Raw genomic sequence first — 18,824 nt, forward strand, 5'->3', positions numbered from 1 at the left:
CTGCATTGTGCCGATGCCTGGGCAGGACAAGGCAGTGATGGGGAGGTGGGTAATGTGGGAGACAGGAAGAGATCTCCAGCACTGCTGGCAAGCGCTGAAAAGAAAGGCAGAGCTTTCTAGGCCAGCAGCAACATGGAAAGGAGCTAAAAGCGACTCACCAATTTCTTGCAGGGGGGTAGGAGTGTGCATGCACTCATTGTATCCTGTATAAAAATGTTAAAGTGATGTGTGATTCTGCGCACCCAATTTAGGTACCTTAAAGGGGCCCAGTTCTCAGAGTGTGGTGCTCAGCAGGGTCCCTTCAAAAGGTATCTGAAGCGGGGCACCCAACATATATCTATATCTCACACACACAGACCTCTAGAAGGCTCAGCCAGCAGTTGTATAATGGGCACAGGATAAGAACCTAGATGGAACAGAATGGCACCGTATGCCTGTGCGGCTGCCCCATATCCATATGGACACATCTGCTGCAGTGGCTCTCCCCTCTGCTGTTTACAGAGGAGGATTCTGAAGGTGCCAGAGGCGCCTCTGCTAGTCATCCAGCGTTTGGTCCAGGTTGCCCAGCAGTGTGGGAATATTCTCCCAGCTTTTCACTGGTGTGACCACGTGAGTTCTCACCAGCCTAGAGAGAGAGCCCGGAGTGGAATGGCTCCTTTTTCCTGCCACCGGGAATGGATTCCATTCCTGCCACAGCAAAAACAGCCACTCAGCAAGATACAAACCTGGTAAGTTTTCGAAGTTTTCCACTGCCACCTCTCCCAGGTGCTTCTTCCTCAGCTCCTGCCGTATTGCATTGACCTGGTGGGCAAGGGATGCACAAAGTTACAAACCAGGGAGCAGCTCACCAGCCCCCGATCTCCAGAGAGCAGGTATCCTACGGCCACTAGGTGAGAAGATTTGATTGGCTCAAGCTTGTGTTATTTCCACCATCACTGCCGAAGGGCTCCCTATCAACACGCAATGCAAGAGCATCTTGTTTAACAATCCAAGGCTCACCAGACATCTGGGAAGGCCAGGCAAGCCAACCTTGGTGCATCCTGCTAAGACCCTGCCCCTCAGCTCTGCGAGCTCTACCCAGGAGCCCGGGACACACACACACTCGCTGAGGTAACCTGCAGCTGCGGGCGGGCAGTGGGAATCACATTCAAGAGACTTCAAGAACAAAACGGACCCTTGAGGCTCAGGGGAGGAATGACATCAAGGAGAAGGGCAGGAAAATTCTGGATTGCCAGTTGGGCTGAGAAGGACTTGAGCAGATTTGCTCTCTGCCCTACCTAAAACCATCCCCTTATAAAGCACCCCTGTTCCACCCGTCCCTTCCACTCCCATACGCTGTGAACACCCCCTCAGCAAAATGCACTGGACAAAAGTAAATTCACGCTTCCGGCAGCAAGGATTTGCCAGCAACAATAGAGAATGGTGTTTACAGAAAACAAACCGAATCCAACGTTTGGCATTTACAGACAACAATGCATCCCATGCAGCTCCAGTGCAGAACGGTAGATCGACAACACATCGGCTCGCCCTGGAGCCGTTCTGCCTACCTGCATGCCATGGGAGACCACACAGATTCTCTTCAGGTCCCGGGCTCCCCATTCATCTGGCCACTTCTGGTGCATCTCTTGCACTTTCTCAATCACCTGCATGATCTCGGAGACATTGTACCAGGACGTCATGGCCATATCCCGCTCGGTCGAGCCGGGCACATGGCAAAACATTAGCGGGTGGAGCTCAGGGTGGGGCGGGATGTTGCCACTGGCATGGATGGTGTTGCCTTTGCTGACGTAGAAATGCTTGGAGACAAACTCAATGATGCCAGCAGTGGAGCGGTAGTTCTCGTTGAAGATGATCCTGCTTTTCAGAGCTATTTCGTGCTTCTCCTTCTGGTAGTACTGGAAGAGGCGATTCAGCAGGGTGTGGTCGGCCGACTGCTCACCTCCCAGGCAGAACAGCTTAGGGGTCACTTGCATGTGGTCCCCAGCTAGGACAACTCGGGTCTCAAAAGTAGCATACGAGAGCGGGATCAGAGCTTCGCATTCCAGCATCTGAGCTGCCTCATCTATCAAGATGTGGGTAAAATATCCAGGGGGCACCCTCAGGTTCTTGGACAGCATGGATGTGGTGATGATAATGCGGTGCCTGTCGATCTCTGCTTGAGTGGGTTGCCTGAAGGTCCTCTGGTCTGGAGAAAGGCAGCAGTACAGCTGAGTGATGGGGTCGGTCAGGCTGATGGAACGGTCTGTGTATTTGATCCTCAGCGGGACTGCCCCGGGGTGCCCGTTTGTGACATACTCGTGGAAGTACTCACGGATGTAGATGTCAGCCGCACTGGAAGCGAGAGAAAACAGGAGTGTGATGCAGGTAAACCAAGTGCCAGCTCTGGCCAAGGCCACAGATGTGAGCTAAGAGCTTACAAACTCATAGCTGGAAAGCAACACCAGCTCACCCATATGTTAGTGTTGTTCAAAATAGGTAACGGTCCTCTAAGAACGTATTTAGTGTTCAGACTATGAAATGCTTGTAAGCTGTTCCATGCATTAATCTCATTGGTAATGTCCGTATTTCATGCTATAAGGAAATATAACTTTGAAAACTGAAGCAAAAGATCCCTCAGGGATATCCCTGGGTCTGCCCTGAAAGACATTTCGAATGACAGAATTGTAGTGATTTGTCCACTCTTAGGAGCTGGCTTCTAAGTCATGTGTGTGTAGATGTTTGCTTGCTTTCACCTGTAGATAACTCCTCTGTTTTTCCTAGTTAATAACCCTCTAGATAATTACAGGACTGGCTATAGGTGTTGTCTTTGGTATAAGACCTAGGGCACCAACTGATCTGGGGTAAGTGACTGGTCTCTTGGGACTGGGAGTAACCTGAATATCTTGTGGTTTTTGGTGTAAATGACCATTTATCACTAAGTCCAGCTTGCCTGGCTGGAAAGATCGACGAGAGACAGTCTAGGACTCCATGGCAAGACTGTTATAGTGATCCAGGAGCTCATGCTTGTTACTGGCTTGGTGAAGTCTGATTAAAGAACACACTACCAGTTTGGGGTGTCTGCCCTAAGGTAGGCACTCACAGACCAGGCAGCATGGCAAGGGAAGGTGAGTGGGAGTCTCAGACAAGCCCTTCATCCCAGATGCACTGGGGTAGTCTGTCCCATTGTTTATTCATTTGGGAACGGACGCTTTGGACAAGGAACACACTCAGTCACAATTTCCAGAGCTCTGGCACCTGATTTACAAACTGTAGGCAATACTCACGTACGTGCAGGAACTAGAGTATGGGATACACACGGTTATCCGCATTGTGCACACAATGAGCCCGTGCTCATGTTTTTCAAGAGTGCGATTTAAGGTCTAATCAGTGGCTGCGCGGTGCCTAGAGCCTCACTTACCAAGGGACCTCTGAATACATACACTTGGGCCCTCAGTCACAATGCCACATGCCCAGGGATCACATGGGCACAAGGATGTGTAGGGTCCCAGGTATCAAAGTATAGCCCCAGGCATTCTTCATCCCATAACCAACCTTCCTAGAAGCCTGTGCTGGTGGAGTATGTGCAAACATCTCAGAGAGTAGAACAAGTCCCAGTGCAGCCAGAGGGCAGGACACAGGCTAAGACTGAAAGTCATCTCTTTTTATTATACCTTTCAAAAAAATATTAAGGAACTAATGGTCCCCATAGGAAAGGAAACGGAACCCTCCACCGTGCCTTCCTTCATGCATTGTCGCTTTCATTTAAAAATCTCGGAATAACGAAGGTCAGTTCAGAGCCTCCCACATTTGCGTGCATCTCGACTTTCCCTCCCCCTAACTCTCCTCTTTATGGGACCTGCAGAATCAATATTGACGTATACACACGCAGCACAACAGCTTTTGGAAAAAGTGAACATCGGAAGGCAAATACAAGAATGAAGTCACCTGGGCAAGACCAAGAGGGGAAATTAAGGGGCAGAAGTGAAGGTATTTCCATTTCACCTGGTGTGTAACTGTTACCTACGGTGTTGTGGGGGAAAGGGGGAAGAGGACCCAGAAGGGAATGACTGTAGCACACCATAAAACACATCCCTCTCTAGCTTAGAATCAAGGTTCCCATCAGGAATGTATCCTGATCTCCTTCCACCCACATCTTTCTGCCCCGCATCTAAGCTCAGATTTCTACCAAGAACAGGAGAATGCTTTTCTTTAAGAATAATGTTGTCGTATTTCAATAATGGACCAAATGTTTGGATTGTTTGCAAAACTCTTGGCATCAAAACACAACTGAGTTTCCTTAGGAACCCGCACATCCCCATCACGTGGGAATCTGGCACAGCTGAGCACCCAGCCTTCAGTCTATGGCCTCCCAGCGTCTTCCCCCGGAGAAGAGCCACGGCAAAACTAGCAAGTTACCTGTTAGTGTGGGTGCAGATCAGCACTCGTGTGTTGGGCTGCTTGATGATTTCCTGGGTGGCCATGGCCAAAGTGAAGGTCTTCCCTGTGCCAAAAGGCCCATAGATCAGAAGAGGAGGGACCTGCCTGGTGCTGGTGGCCTGGCCGGTGATGAAGGAGATGGCCTGCATCTGCTTCTTGTTCCCACTCGGCAGCAGCGTGGGGGAGTGAGGGATGGAACAGGCTGCAACGTCGGGCAGGATCAGCCGCTCGTCCAGCAGCTGGTCCACCGCGTAGTGCCACAGCCGGAACTGCAGTCGGTCGATCTGGAACTGGATCTCCACCTTGCGGGAGGTGCCCTTCTGGAAGCCAAGCTCGGAGCAGCATCTCTTGGGGATGAGGAGCCAGATGCTCTTCTCCGTGATGGCCTTGCTTTCCACCTTGACCTCGTACACCCGGTTGTCTGTGGGTGGGTCAGGTACCAGGAAAGCGGTGCTCACAGACCGGCTCAGCAGGTACCCCTCGCTGGTGTCCGGTGTTAGGGCACAAGGGGTCGGTACTTCAGCAAAGAGCTCACCAGGGAGGGCGAACTTCATCCCCATGGACAGGGTCTGCAGCATCGGGGTCAGGGAGACGGTGACCTGGAGGTTGAGCCTGAGACAAAGAAGGCACCAGAGCTAACAGTGCTGACTGCACACCTCAATTCATCAGCAATATTCCCGCCTACGTGGGAGGGACTGTTTGCATCACGAGGATCCCCTCCCAATTCCCCACCTCTTCACCCCACTCTCTCCCCCCGGAAGACAGCCAGTGCCCTGGTCCTTGTCCCCTGGTGACAAGATTCTCTCTGTGCTCCCCTAGATCAACCAGAGATCACGCCCAGGAGCATTTTGAAATTAAATGCCACTTGTTTAAAATTACATCATGCAGACTTGCGGCGCCTGCAGGAGCAGCTGCTTTGGAGACTTGGTCACGTCACTTACTGAAAAGCTGCACTTAAAGAACGGCAGTTTGGCAAACAGGTTGTCAATCTCCAAGAAACTCAACAGCACTAAACTCCTACACCTTCAAAACAAGGCTTAGAGAGCTGCCTGCCTATGGAACCCCTGCAGGTTGCTGGTAAGTAGAGCTACACCCTAGGCACCCATCTACCCTACATCGAGCTGGTGCAACAAGGATCACAGACATCCCAGATGCATTCATTTTTTTCAGGGTAGGCTCCTCATGGTGGGTCTGGTGGGGTGCACAGCACAGCTCCCTTTGTTTCTCCCCAAGCAGCAGCACTGAAAATCTCCACCCACAGTTGGCTAGTTCTCAGCACAAACCACAGCCCAGGCAGTAGCCAAGATGTGGAATGCACAGCACAGCATTAGCCAGCCATACCAACTGGTGCTCTCTGGAGACTCAGGGCAGGAGATTTTGCCTTGCCTCTTGAGATGGGACAGGAGAGAGTGACCAACCATTGCACTCCAGAGGAAAGCAGGCCCCGGAAGAGGCCATTCCCCTCCCACAGCTCGCTTTGCCTTCTCCCCGTCACAGACACAGACATTTCTCCTCCTCTAACCTCTCTACTTACCCCAGTGACCCCATCTCCTGACCTCCCTTGTGCCCACTCTCATCCCCTCTCTTATTCTTCTCCGTAACCTCTCCCTCTCCTCTGGCTCCTTCCCCTCACAATACAAACATGCTCTAGTCTCTCCCCTCTTAAAAAGCCCTCCCTCAACCCCACTTCTCTCTCCAACTACTGCCCCATCTCCCTTTCATCTCGAGCTCATTGGACACACTGTCTACAACTGCTGGCTAGCATTCCTCTTCTTGGGTTCCAGCCTAGACCCTCTGCAAGCTGGCTTCCGTCCCATGCACTCCATGAAAACTACTCGACAAAGTCTCTACTGACCTCTTCCTAGCCAAATCTCAGAGCCAGCTCTCCATCCTCATCCTCCTTATCCTGTCAGCCTCCTTCAACAGTCAACTATGCTCTTCTTAAAATCCTGTCCTCCCTTTGCCTCTGGGACTTGTCCTCTCCTGGTTCTCCTCCTCTCTCTCCAATCATTCGTCCACTCTTTCCTTCAGAGGACTCTACACCCTATCTCTGGGTAATCTCATCTGCAAACCCAAATTCAACTGCCATCTCTACCAACCCACAGATCTACCACTGTCCTCTGGACCTGTCAGATTCTGTCCATATTAAAGTGGCCACCGGTCTCTCTGACTTCCCCTTCTGGATGTCTAGTTATCAGCTCACGCTCAACAGGGCTAAAGCAGAGCTCTTCATCTTTTCCCCCACCTGCCTGCTACTTCCTTTTCCGATCTGTGTGGGCAGCACGACCATCCTGCCTGTCACTCAGGCCCATAACCTGGGTATCAGCTTTCATTGAGACCTCTCTCTAGGTCCACATCCAGGTTATGTCTAAATCTTACAGACTCTCGCTGCAGAAAATCTCTAAGCTACAGCCCTTGCTATCCATCCACAAGGCTAAAGACTCTCATCCTCTCACACAGCGACAACTTTCTCTCCAGCCTTGACAAATGCAGCCTGGCCCCCCTCATATCCATTCAGAAAGCTGCAGCAAAGATCATTCTTCTTGCCTTGCCGACGTCCCCTCTCTCCTTACATCCCTCCACTGACTCCTCGCTTCTATATCACAGCAAACATAAGCTGCTTGCCTTCACTTTCTAGGCCTTTCACAGCCTACCCCCGCCCCATCAGCTCACTCACTATCCTGACGTTGCTCCCACCTGCGATCAGCCCATGACACTAGCCTCCAAACATGCACTTCTTAAATTTTCATGTAAGTGACCTCGGGAGGTGCTCCCCACAAACAGCGGCAAAGCCACCTCCTTACCCACCTTCAAACTCTCCTTTCTGTGCACCTGCCAAAAACCTGACAGTGGGTAGGCTGCTGGTGCGCGGAGACCACTGCCTGTCATGCTGACCAATAGTGTCTCACTGTTTCCTAGTGCTCCCCACCATCTGTAGTCTTCTGTCTTGTGCTTCGATTGCAAGCTCTGTGGGGCCAGGACTGTCTTTGATCTGTTTTTGTACAGCCCCTAGCACAACGGGTCCCAGTCCATGCCTGGGCTGCGAGATGCTACAGTAATACAAAGAACAAATACATAATAGCTGTGGAGAGTGGAAGCTCCCTATCTCTGCCCCTTGCCCTGTTTACACCCCACAGAGCAGAATCTAGCCCTATATTATCATTCTCTTTCCTGTTCCATACGTCACCTTCCATGACAGCACTCCACTTCTCTGTGACGGGTCTGACCTGCAGCGGTCCCTTGGGACCATTCCTGCACAATGGGCATGGGAGGAAATATGAGGACTAGACCTGAAATAGCACCAGGGACTAAGAGACAGAATTAGCATTGGCACTGGGACCACTGCAGATGGAAGGAAGGCAGGCCCCTGAAGAGGACGAGTCCTTCACCCTCCTGGAGCTGCCACTACCGCCGGGACACTTACTTGTCAATGAGGGTCTGCTCAGCTTCCTCCTCTCGGAACAGGAAGTCGTGCATCCTCTCCCTGTAGTTGAGGTGGGTGATGGGCGTGTTCACAGTGCTGCCAGGCCGGAACTCCAGGGAGAGCGTTGGCGCTTTGTACTTGGCTAGCAGGTCCACCTCATCACTGGTCATCTCCACGCTGGGAACGATCACCCGGTTGCCGCTGTGCCAGCGCTGAAAATTCACAAAGCGGCTGCCCTCCATGCCAGCTGGGACGTGCCGGGGGAGCTCCCGCTTGCCGATCTTGGCCTGGATTTTCCGCACCAAGACAGGGCGGCTGCCGAAGTCAAAGACAACCCACTGCTCATAGACTCCAAACGTGCAGCACTCCATGCAGACCTCCACCAGGCACGAGAGCGGCGGTGACGGCAGAGCCTTCAACCGCTCTCCCCGGATGTAGGTGAGGCCCCGTGGGAACCCATCCCCTGCCAGGAAGAAGGTGGCTCCGGGATCTCTCTTCAGTAACGCCACATGCCTCAGAGGCATCTGCCAGTTAGAAGGGAACAGAATACCCAGTGAAGAGAATCTCCCTGCATGAGACCTGCCATCTGGCCACCCCCTCTGCGAAAGCCCAACAGAACTAAATAGGGAATGAAGTTTTTTCCCCTCTAATCACCCTATGGAATTCCGTAGCAGGGACAGAATTCCTGCTAGAATCTACAAAATGGCCTCATTCCCTCTTCAGTTTTAGAGGGGTTTAGAGTGATTCCTAAGGAACTCTGTGGGGTTTCATCCCTATTAACCTCTTAAGGAATTTTCCATAAAGGGTCAGTCCTGGGACCTAGGCCACGTCTACACTACAGCATAAAATCGAAATTATTAAAACCGGTTTTATAAAACTGGTTTTATAAAATCGATTTTACGTGTCCACACTAGGGCACATTAATTCGGTAGTGTGCGTCCATGGTCCTAGGCTACCATTGATTTCTGGAGCGGTGCACTCTGGGTAGCTCAGTAAAAGAATGAGACCAATAACTTCGATTTCCGTCCACACTAACCCTAAATCGATATAGTAATATCGAATTTAGGGTTACTCCTCTCGTTGGGGAGGAGTACAGAAATCTATTTTAAGAGCCCTTAAAATCGATTTAAAGTGCCTTGTAGTGTGGACGGTTACAGGGTTAAATCGATTTAACGCTGTTTAAATCAATTTAACGCTGTAGTGTGGACCAGGCCCTAGCAAAGAGCAAGTAAAAGGAGCACAGGTGGAATGAGCAAGACGAGATCCCTCCCTGGCCACATTCCCTCCCCACAAAGCCTGTGCAGGCATAAGAACATTTTATTTTGTCCTGAGCAGCATAGCAGGCAATAAGGGGGCTCGATCAGCACAACCAGACCCACCTGCCCGATAAACACTTGGCCGGTCCCCAGCCCTGCTTTCAGAGCCCCAGCCCAACACGACCCAGGTCACAACTGTAAAACCTCTGGGCAGGAGTTCTCTCCCACTCTGCTCAGCAGGCCCCAGGACGCCTGGAACAGATCCTCCTCTGCATGCCCCAACCTCCTCCCACTCCTTAATGGTGCAGAGACTCTCTCCAGCAGCCCTTCAGGGCGGAAGAGCAGGCGATTCTCTACCCGTGGGAAGAGCAGACTATGTGGGGGGACAGAGCCGGTTTCAAACCTCTGGACTTTCTTTACAGAGAATCCGACTTACCTGGGAGTGAACTTTGAACTTCCACCAGTATCGCATCTTCCTGTCCTCTGAATGCACCCGCATGGGCTGCTCGCAGGTAACCACGACGCCATCAACCTGCTCAGAAAGCTGATGGAAAGGAGACAAGAAGAGCCAGGTGTTTCACTTTGCAATCGCACACCCACAGTGCCTGTCAGTAAGCCCCAGCACTGTTAGCTGTAGCAGGGCAGCCGAATGGGCAGGGCGAGGGATTCGAGCCCCAGCGCTTCTCACAAGCGTAGCCAGCGAGGGCTTGAAAAGGTGGAAGGACACATGGCAGAGCAGGATAGCTTGATGCACAGGGTGTGTTCTTTAACAGGCCCATTCCTTCCTCAGACGAGCATGGGAAATAGGCAGCGCGGGGCGCGCTGGGGGCTGGAGCAGCACACACATTCAAGATTAAGTCTCAAATACATTTTTAAGATCTAATTTACATTTCACCATTTATCCCCTTCATTTGCTTTCTGCCTCTCTCATGGTCTACAATGAAAATGGTCTGTATTCATTAATTTCACTTCCATTTCTAGTCCACTTCACTTCCCGGCTCACATGCATTAGCCTCAGGGGTGCACACCCCACAAAGGAAACCTTATTTAATAGATCAGGCCCCGGGGTGATCGGCCCATATTGCCAATGCAGGTGGAGAGATATTCCAAGAGCCTCTGAAAACCCCCCTCAAAAAAGCCCACAGGGCAGCCAGGAACTCCTGCACACAGCCAGCCAGTGCAAATGCAGGGATTTTGCATGTGTTAATGCTGCCGCCAGGTTTTCGCAGGGCCCTTTATTGGGATTCAGCTTTAAGCAAACTCGAAACCCTTCCAACCAGCAAGATCATTCAGGAGCCCCACAGCCAGTGTCCACCCAGCAGATGGTGACGTACAATGAACACTTCGTTACGGCATTCCTTGTACTCAGCAATTAGACGGTCCTGGTAGGAGAGGAGCCCATCTCTCCTGGCAGATTTCTTGTTCCTCTCAGCAGCCTTCGCTCTCTGGATCCACTCCTGCAGCTCCTCCACAGAATGGGCCTTGGTGCACCGTTCGCCATATTCGCAAATGTCCCCTCTGTGAGGGAAAAATTCCACATGCAAAACAAAGCATACAGATTAATCTGAACAGCCCAAGGCTGCATGGGGAATGAGGCACCCCCACCCCACGCCCCCGCACCTGGACAAGGATTATCTGGGGATTCAAGAATAGAATCAAGTCATCAGCCCGTTGAGCCCCCTTTGCAGGGACCCATGCAATTTGCTCATGGCCTGCTAGGCACGGCCGGCTGCGCAGGGCTGCCCCCTTACCTGTTGCACAGTGTAAATGTGGTCAGCCCATAGGGAGGCGTGCGGTGAGCCCACTGGATCATGGTGTCGGCTGAGACCATCTGTGCGTGCTCCACCAGGGAGCAGTGGTTCTCAAAGCTCTCCTGGGAGCTGAAGGTCACCAAGCAGGCCCGGCAGTAGAACTGGACTTGAGGCTGCACTGGCTCGTCGTCGTTCTCGCTGCCCATCATCATGGCCGGCAGCAGGTCCGAGCGCACCAGGCCACGCTTCTGCTCAGCCTCCCACACCGCCATCTCCACCTCGCTGTGCGCGTAGTTACACCGCTGGGCCCCATGCTTGCACGGGTTGCCTCTGGAGATGAACATGCAGTAGCTGAGCTGTGACATGAACTCCGGCCATGGCCTGATTGCCGTATACTGCTTCTTCCTCCTTCCGTCGGTAACCACGTGGACCAGGAGGGCTTTCCAAGCACTGTGCTCCTCACAGAGCCCAGCCAGCCCCCAAGAGGATATTCTCTGGGGACTTTGGTAAAAGCAGAGTTTGCAGATCTCCTGGAACTGCCCCCCAAACTCACTCTGGATTTCGCCTGCGGCGCTGGGCGCTTCCTGGCTTGGGAGGCCTTTTGTACTGCCTGCCGTCTGTGCCTGGAGCACCATGGCTTTCAGCACATGCCGTTCCAGGTCGTGCTCTCTCTCGAAGTTCCACACCATCGCCTCCTCCTTGCTGGTGGCAAAGGTGCACTGGTTCCTGTGCTTGTGGCACCCTGAGCCGGGGGAGTAGTATCTGCAGACCTCGTAATGTGCTGGGTTTGGGAAGCCTGGCCTTCTGCCTACCTTCTTCCATAGCTGGCTCCTCTTGCTTCTGCACTGGGCCAGGAGGATCTCATGCATGCAGCGATGCTCCACCTCTCTCCGCCCATAGGTGCTCTCGTTCTCCCTCACGCTGCACCTGGAACACACCAGGCACAGCTCCAGCCGTTTCTGCAGGCTGTCCAGCGTCAGGGGGACGAGGCCGTTAACGGCAGGCATTTTCCCCAGTGGCCAAGTAAAAACAGCTACGAATCTCTAAAACTAGATCAGATGCTCAGGAAGGCTCCAAGGAGCAGGCAGGGTCCTAGCTCGGTTCACCCTTCCTGGCCATCGACGCAAGTTTAAAAGCAAGTTTAAGAACCTAGAGAGAAACAAATAACAAGTGAGGTACACCGCTACCCTGATATAATGCCACTCAATATAACATGAATTCGGATATAACGTGGTAAAGCAGTGCTCTGGGGGGGCGGGGGGCAGGGGCTGCGCACTCCGGCGGATCAAAGGAAGTTCAGTGTAACACGGTTTCACCTATAAAGCGGTAAGATTTTTTGGCTCCCAAGGACAGCATTATATCGAGGTAGAGGTGTATAAGGGAAATCAGCCTCTCCCTCTGCTGCATGCATTTTGAGGTATTAAACTAACCCATCCCAGCTCCTCAATTTCCTGAAGTGAGCAAGGAAAAATGCATCATCTTGACCACAGGAAAACCAAACAAAACCACCCACTCAGCACGTGGTCAGATTCTTGTGAAACCAGACGTCTTGCTGTTTGGCAGAGTTAATGCCCTGACTGCTGCCCCACTGGGGCAGGGGGTGAGGAGTGTTGTCCTGCAGGACATGTACCACAGTCGTACAAAAAGGGCCCCTTCATTCAGTGACTGCTACCTCCAGCCCACTGGTGAACCCGCAAGTTACAGACATTCAAGGCACGGCTCCCAGCCCCCCTTGCTGGATGGCCATGTGGGGCTCTTCCCGTGACCAACTTGCTGCCATCTCTGCAGCCTTGCTGTCCCATCCTGCTTGGGGAACATCCTCATTTTTTCTCTCCCTTTTCCATATGTTTTGCTGACTTCCTCCCCCGCCTTTTGTCCCCGCCCTCCCCATTCCCTCACCCACGGCACCGCGCCGGAAGCCTGCATGATGCTGGGGCGCGGCAGAGAATGATTAGTGCCCCAAGGGCAGACTGTGGAAGCCTAGTCCGGCAGCCTGCAGCCCTGGAGGTCACATGGGAGGCAACAGCACCAAGCTTGGGATGGAGACGGAAGGGGAATGGGGCAGCTCCAGGGTCCTGCAATTTTCCCAGCCCATAGTGTCCCTCTCCTCTGTCTGCAACCCCTGAAATCAGCCTGCCCGCTCCTCCTCGGCTTGGGAAACACTGCCCGAATGGACCACCACGGGAGACAGGTATATCCCACTGCAGCCTTCACTGCTGTTCCTTCATGTGATTAGCTGCAGCCTAGCTGCCCTCAGGCCCCCCTCAGTCTAGACACTAAGCGCTCAAAGGTTTCCTTTCTGTGCTAACTGCCTCGGGGTCCTGCTGCCTCTTCGTCCCATCAACCCCCCACCCCCTACGATCCACCGAAAGCGAGCTTGACTATCACAGCAGTGATCCTGAACTGCTGCATCTGACATCTAGATAAGGTGGTGATGGGGGCGCATCAGCAGAAACGAACAAGGTCTAGACAGCCAGCTGAGCACACACCCTGTCGGGCTGCTCAGCGCTGAGAGTCCAGCTGTGGGAAAGGTGACTCACTGCTCAGTGCACAGCCCCATGGGTAATGGGTTGGAAGCCTTTTGCGGGCTGTTGCCTGGGTAACCAGTGGCTGGGAGCGTCCCATAAGCAATACTTCAGATCTCAGGGGGAAACTGAAGAATGACGAGGGTTGTGGAGCTGCACTGCTCACAAGGGGATGGCCTGTCCCCTGCCCACCTTGACCACATGACAAAGCACCTGGAGTAGACAGCTGGTGCAGGGCCAGGCATGTGCCTGTCTCTTAAATAAATCAATCCTTCTGGCACCACAGGCAAAACCTGAGTTCTATGGCGAAAACCCACATCAGTGGCACCTCCAGCCTCTTGTTAGCATTTCAAGGGGTGGAATCCCCAGAAAAAGGGCTGAAGCTACGTCAAAGAATGAAGCCGAGTGCAATATCTTGCATTCGTTTTATACAGAAGCTTCTCATTGCAAAGCATTTTCACAAGCCAGGATCCTTTCACCCACCTCTGGGGTGAAACACAGCAGCTGTTTAACAGCACACAGAAGAACCAGGCACAAGCTTGGGATGAGACACAGCCCACCATCCAACTGAAACTGCAGAGGGACTCAGGTAACAGAATCTACTCATATTGGAATTTCCCCAGGATACAATGGCCAGCCCTCCCATGCCCCCCTTACAGACGTTGAAAGTGCCCCAGAAATTTTGATGGCTATATGTGATCAAGACCTTTATCTTACCCCTCTCCAAATGCCACTCTAGCACCCTGGCATCAGAAGACAGGCTGTGACCTACAGAAACCCCCGATGTCCTGTAAGCACTCCAAGGTTCTCCTATCACACTCATCGGGCCCAGTCCTCTTCAGCTTCTAAGATGCAGCGAAATCACAGCCCGATGAGAGTCACTTACTGAAGCAGAAAGTAGTCGTTAAACTACCCAGCAGAAAGTCAGTGCATCATTAGAATTTCTCCGTTCAGATTCAGTCACCTACGCTGTGTCTAGAAATAAATCACCCCTGACTCATCTCTGTGTTTCAAAACCTTTGCAGACAACACACAGAATAAAACTATCAAATCTCACACTGGAAGGCTGAATCTACAAGCTGCATGCCTTTATTTAACAGGGATGGCACTCTGTCTCTTACTGTACAGGCTTTGTATATTTATCCCTGTAGCCATCTGTTGTCTCCTTAGATGTCAATTGTCAAGTCCTTGAAGCAGGGACCATCTTTCTCATTTGCATTCACACGACGCCAAGGGCAAGAGGGTCCTGGGCCACAACCAGGACTCCTAGGTGTGATGGCAAAACAAATCACTGTCACTGCTGTATCCCTGAAAAACACACCTAGATACCGCAGAGAAGTGTAAATACAGAGCAAGGCCGTAAAGCAAGGACCTACAGGCCTCAGCTCTGCAGGACAGTTAGCTTAGCACGACTAAGCCAAGGCCTAAAGCAGGGGTAGGCAATCTATGGCACAGGTGCTGAAGGCAGCACGCAAGCTGATTTTCAGTGGCACTCACACTGCCCAGGTCCTGGCCACCAGTCTGGGGGCCTCTGCATTTTAATTTAATTTTAAATGAAGCTTCTTAAACATTTTGAAACTTTATTAACTTTACATACAATAGTTTAGTTATATATTATAGACTTCTAGAAAGAGACCACCTAAAAATGTTAAAATGTGTTACTGGCAAGCAAAACCTTAAATTAGAGTGACTAAATGAAGACTCGGCACAGCACTTCTGAAAGGTTGCCAACCCCTGGCCTAAAGCTTTAAGTTAAAAGGAGGAACTAACTGACAGACTGCACTGCAAAAAGGGAAGTTTAAGGAAAAGTTTTAGTGGCTGATGAGTTTAACCAAAATGTACATATACTAACTGCAGAAATACCATAGCAACTGACAGGCATAAATGCTTGTGATTAGGATGCCATGGGTTAATTAACATATGGGAATTAGGAACCCCAATATTATTGTGACGTGGAAGTATGTCTAAGGAAAACAGGCTGAAACCAACGCTGAATATGAGCAGGGTGTAGCAGGTGTTGGTGTATCCCTTCCTATGGGCGGTGGGATACACTGAAACACACTAGCCTGATGACTACGCACAGATCACCTGGCCTACTTTGGGGTTCTCCACAAGGATGATGTGAGTAATGCATGTGCTAGACATTCTTTATTGGCTCCGTCTCCTTTGCTATATTACAGAGTTCACAATGTTGTTAGTTTCACTGATATAAAATTTATACCACTGCTAGTCAGAGAACACGGACTGGATTGTTTCTCGTGGGGTCCTCAATTTAATAACAATTTCACTCCTGTACCTGATCTGGAGGCAGCAGCCTCTCAGGCCACTGCATGTTTAAGTAGAATCAACGCCCATTTACCGATTATTTATTATGTAGCTTAATCATATGACTGTTTCCTGGGGGAGCCGCTGGACACTGCAGCAACACAGATGTAAAAGACGAGACATTCTTTTCCAAGCTGGTGTGGATGGTGGGTGGCAAGGAACACAAGGGAATGCTCAAAAGACCGTTTCTCGGACCATACTGATCAGAAGGAGGATGCTCTTGGGGTTCAGGAAACAGAACAGAATTTGGGAGATCCAGTTCAACCGCTGCTCTGACAGATTCCCTGGGTGACCGTGAGCAAGTGATTTCACTTCTCCACATCTATCCACCCATCAGTACAATGGGGATAACAAGACTTCGTTTCTCCCGCCCTTTGCCCATCTAGATGCAGAATGCTCCCGACTGTCTGAACAGCAGCAGGGACATGGATTTTAATCAGGAGTTCAGGTAACAGAGAGACAGGAGCCCTCCCATGACAGCAGGGCTGTAGAGGGCTCCACACTGTCACAGGAGCCATTCAGTTGCTGGGACACCCCCCGCCCCCAGCCAGGGGGCTCTGCTCTCTTATCCAACCTCCACATGACCCGAATCCCTCCCTTGTCCCCCCCAGAACGGGGAGTGCAGAGGTTTGGATAATAGGGCTTTGGAAAATGAGGAGTATACTGCACACTGCAAGCTCTTTGAGGCAAAAACTGTATCTTCCCAGGTGTATACGCAGCATGTAGCACAGAGAGCACTTGGTGGGGACGCTACTGTGATCGAAATAATAATTCAGAATAACTCTAATCCTCAGCATCCCTAGCACTGTGGTCCAGTCACTGATCAACCCTCACGCCACCCCTGTAAGGTGAGTAGGTATTAGCCTCCTCACCTATGCTTCAGAGATACCAGTGTGGGCAGGTTTGGGGATTAGAGCTGACATTAGTGCCCAGGCATTCCTGGCTTCCCCAGCTGGATGAAATCCCCTTCAGATGCTGCTTTCCTACCCTGCAGTCATAATCATAATGGGATTAAAGCAGCAGACGGGCTGACCTCCACAGGTTTCTCAGTGCTAGAACGATTGCTTAGTCTGCCAGCGGCAACAGCACATTTCTAGACTAGTCCGTTTCCTGAGCTCCCCAAGGCCAGAACAAGTAACAGCGCTGGGAGTGTAACCAGGCTCCCGGTCCACGCGCAGCAAGGAGAAATTCTTCAGGGGCACAGGAGAGCGGCGGCTCAGCATGGGAGAGGCCAAGGAGGGGATAGGAGCACGTGCATGCTTTGGGGTGGGGCTGTCACTTACTGTGTGTGTACCAAGCCCGGCCCTTAGGGGGCGCTGACCTGCTTAGTCAGGTGCAATCACTATGCAAGTGTTAAACAACAGTACGGGGACAGGCTGATGGGGGATGTGGCATGAGGACTGGAGATTTCAGAGAGTTCGATTAGAAAGCCAGAAGGGGCAATTTTGAGCCTCTTGTACACCACAGCCCCTGGACTTCCCTGCAATAATTCCTGTTTGAAGCAGAGCAGATCTTTTAGAAATTCCTGCCATCTTGCAGGGGCTGCACAGTACCATTTAAAGAGAGAGAGAGAGAGAGTCAGAGGTCCTGCCTCTGGCAGAAACTGGAGTATACCCTGCACTCACCCCACAGCAGCTCCTGTCACTGCTCCAGCCACCATCCTTCTGTGACACCACACCCCCATCCTGCCCTAGAACCACCAGATCTCTTGCTCCAAGTTGGGACCAAGAAGTGGCTGGGCCGTGGCCCCCTTGGCTCTGCAGCCCATGCAATCTTAATTTAAGCCCACGTCCACACTACAGAGTAAATTCGAAATTAATAAAATCAATTTTATAAAACAGGTTTTATAAAATCGATTTTACGCGTCCACACTAGGGCACATTACTTCGGTGGTGTGCGTCCATGGTCCTAGGCTACCATCGATTTCCAGAGCGGTGCACTCTGGGTAGCTCAGTAAAAGAATGGGACCAATAACTTCGATTTCCGTCCACACTAACCCTAAATCGATATAGTAATATCGATTTTAGGGTTACTCCTCTCGTTGAGCAGGAGTACAGAAATCGATTTTAAGACCCCTTAAAATCTATTTTAAGTGCCTTGTAGTGTGGACAGGTACAGCGTTAAATCGATTTAACGCTGTAGTGTGGACCAGGCCTAAAAGTGCCAGTGATGGACCATCCACCACAACGCAGCACCATGTGCACAGAGAGCATGCAGAGGCTGTGGCACTGGATCACGTAGGAGGAGAGGATTAACATAGTGAGTGCAGAGCTCCAGTGGTCGGGGTATGCATGGAATGGTCTGATGGGGAAATGGAACCACACGACCAGGAAGCGAGCTGATTGGAGAGCAGGATGGTACAGTGTGTAGCAGTACAATATCAATCTCTCCAGCTACCAGAGAACAAAACCCCCCTGATCAGGAAGGACATTCATCTTGAAACACAGCCACCACGTACGGGTCCTTGCAGTAACTCTCCAACAGCCTGCAGTCCCTTTTTTCCCCGTCGTCGTCAGTATCCCATTGAGAACATTTCCCTCCCCCCACCACTGCATCGCTGCTTTTTATTTTTGTTACCAATTTTGTTAAAATTTCACCAATAAAGTTCGCAGCAATGGAGTCCATCAGGGCAAAGTGCATTTGGAGAGAAGATGAAGGCACTTCTGCGTTGTTTCACTTGGCTCCAAGCTCAAGGGATTTCTATCCAGGGTGGACATGTAGTTAAAAACCTAAAATTTACTCAAGTCTAAATATCAGATAAAACTCTACGCTAGAAATTCGGGATTAAATGCTGCAATGTATCGGCAAGTCAAGCTCTTTTGGGACCCAGCAAAGTTCATTTGGTCCTAGGTCAATCCTTAACTAATGTGGAACCAGCATTTCTGGCTAAAAAAAAAGCCTGGAAAATAAAAAAAATAAACGAGAGAATCCAAATCAGTGTTGGACAAACCTATCTGCAGTTCCAGAGACTATCCTGCCTCAGAGGAGCAGCTGCAAGGCTGTGTCTGGGCTCTTCTGGGGCCTCTGGGTAACCAGATAACCTGCTAATACTACAACAGCAAAGCAAAGACAATGCAACAGATCTTGAGTCCCTGACCCCAAGGCAGCTCACTGTGATAGGAGGATG

General features: G+C 51.3%; 1 protein-coding gene across 4 annotated transcripts in view; it reads right to left on the bottom strand.

Moving 5' to 3' along the window:
- HELZ2 (helicase with zinc finger 2) overlaps positions 1-18,824 on the bottom strand; it is a 49,388-nt gene that overhangs the window by 20,479 nt on the left and 10,085 nt on the right. For 3 of the 4 annotated variants that reach the window (XM_030533023.1, XM_030533021.1, XM_030533024.1), the window contains exons 2-8: positions 10,848-11,996; positions 10,431-10,614; positions 9,533-9,640; positions 7,841-8,364; positions 4,396-5,028; positions 1,548-2,331; positions 726-801 (exon numbers count right to left, since the gene is read on the bottom strand). In XM_030533023.1, the coding sequence (XP_030388883.1) occupies positions 726-801; positions 1,548-2,331; positions 4,396-5,028; positions 7,841-8,364; positions 9,533-9,640; positions 10,431-10,614; positions 10,848-11,854 (3,316 nt within the window). In that variant the 5' untranslated portion in view covers positions 11,855-11,996. Of the gene's footprint in view, positions 1-725; positions 802-1,547; positions 2,332-4,395; positions 5,029-7,224; positions 7,315-7,840; positions 8,365-9,532; positions 9,641-10,430; positions 10,615-10,847; positions 11,997-18,824 lie in introns of those variants that run through there. The other variant, XM_030533025.1, reaches the window with a different exon arrangement.

This window comes from Gopherus evgoodei, chromosome 14 (assembly GCF_007399415.2).
Source record: "Gopherus evgoodei ecotype Sinaloan lineage chromosome 14, rGopEvg1_v1.p, whole genome shotgun sequence".
Lineage (NCBI taxonomy): Eukaryota > Metazoa > Chordata > Testudines > Testudinidae > Gopherus > Gopherus evgoodei.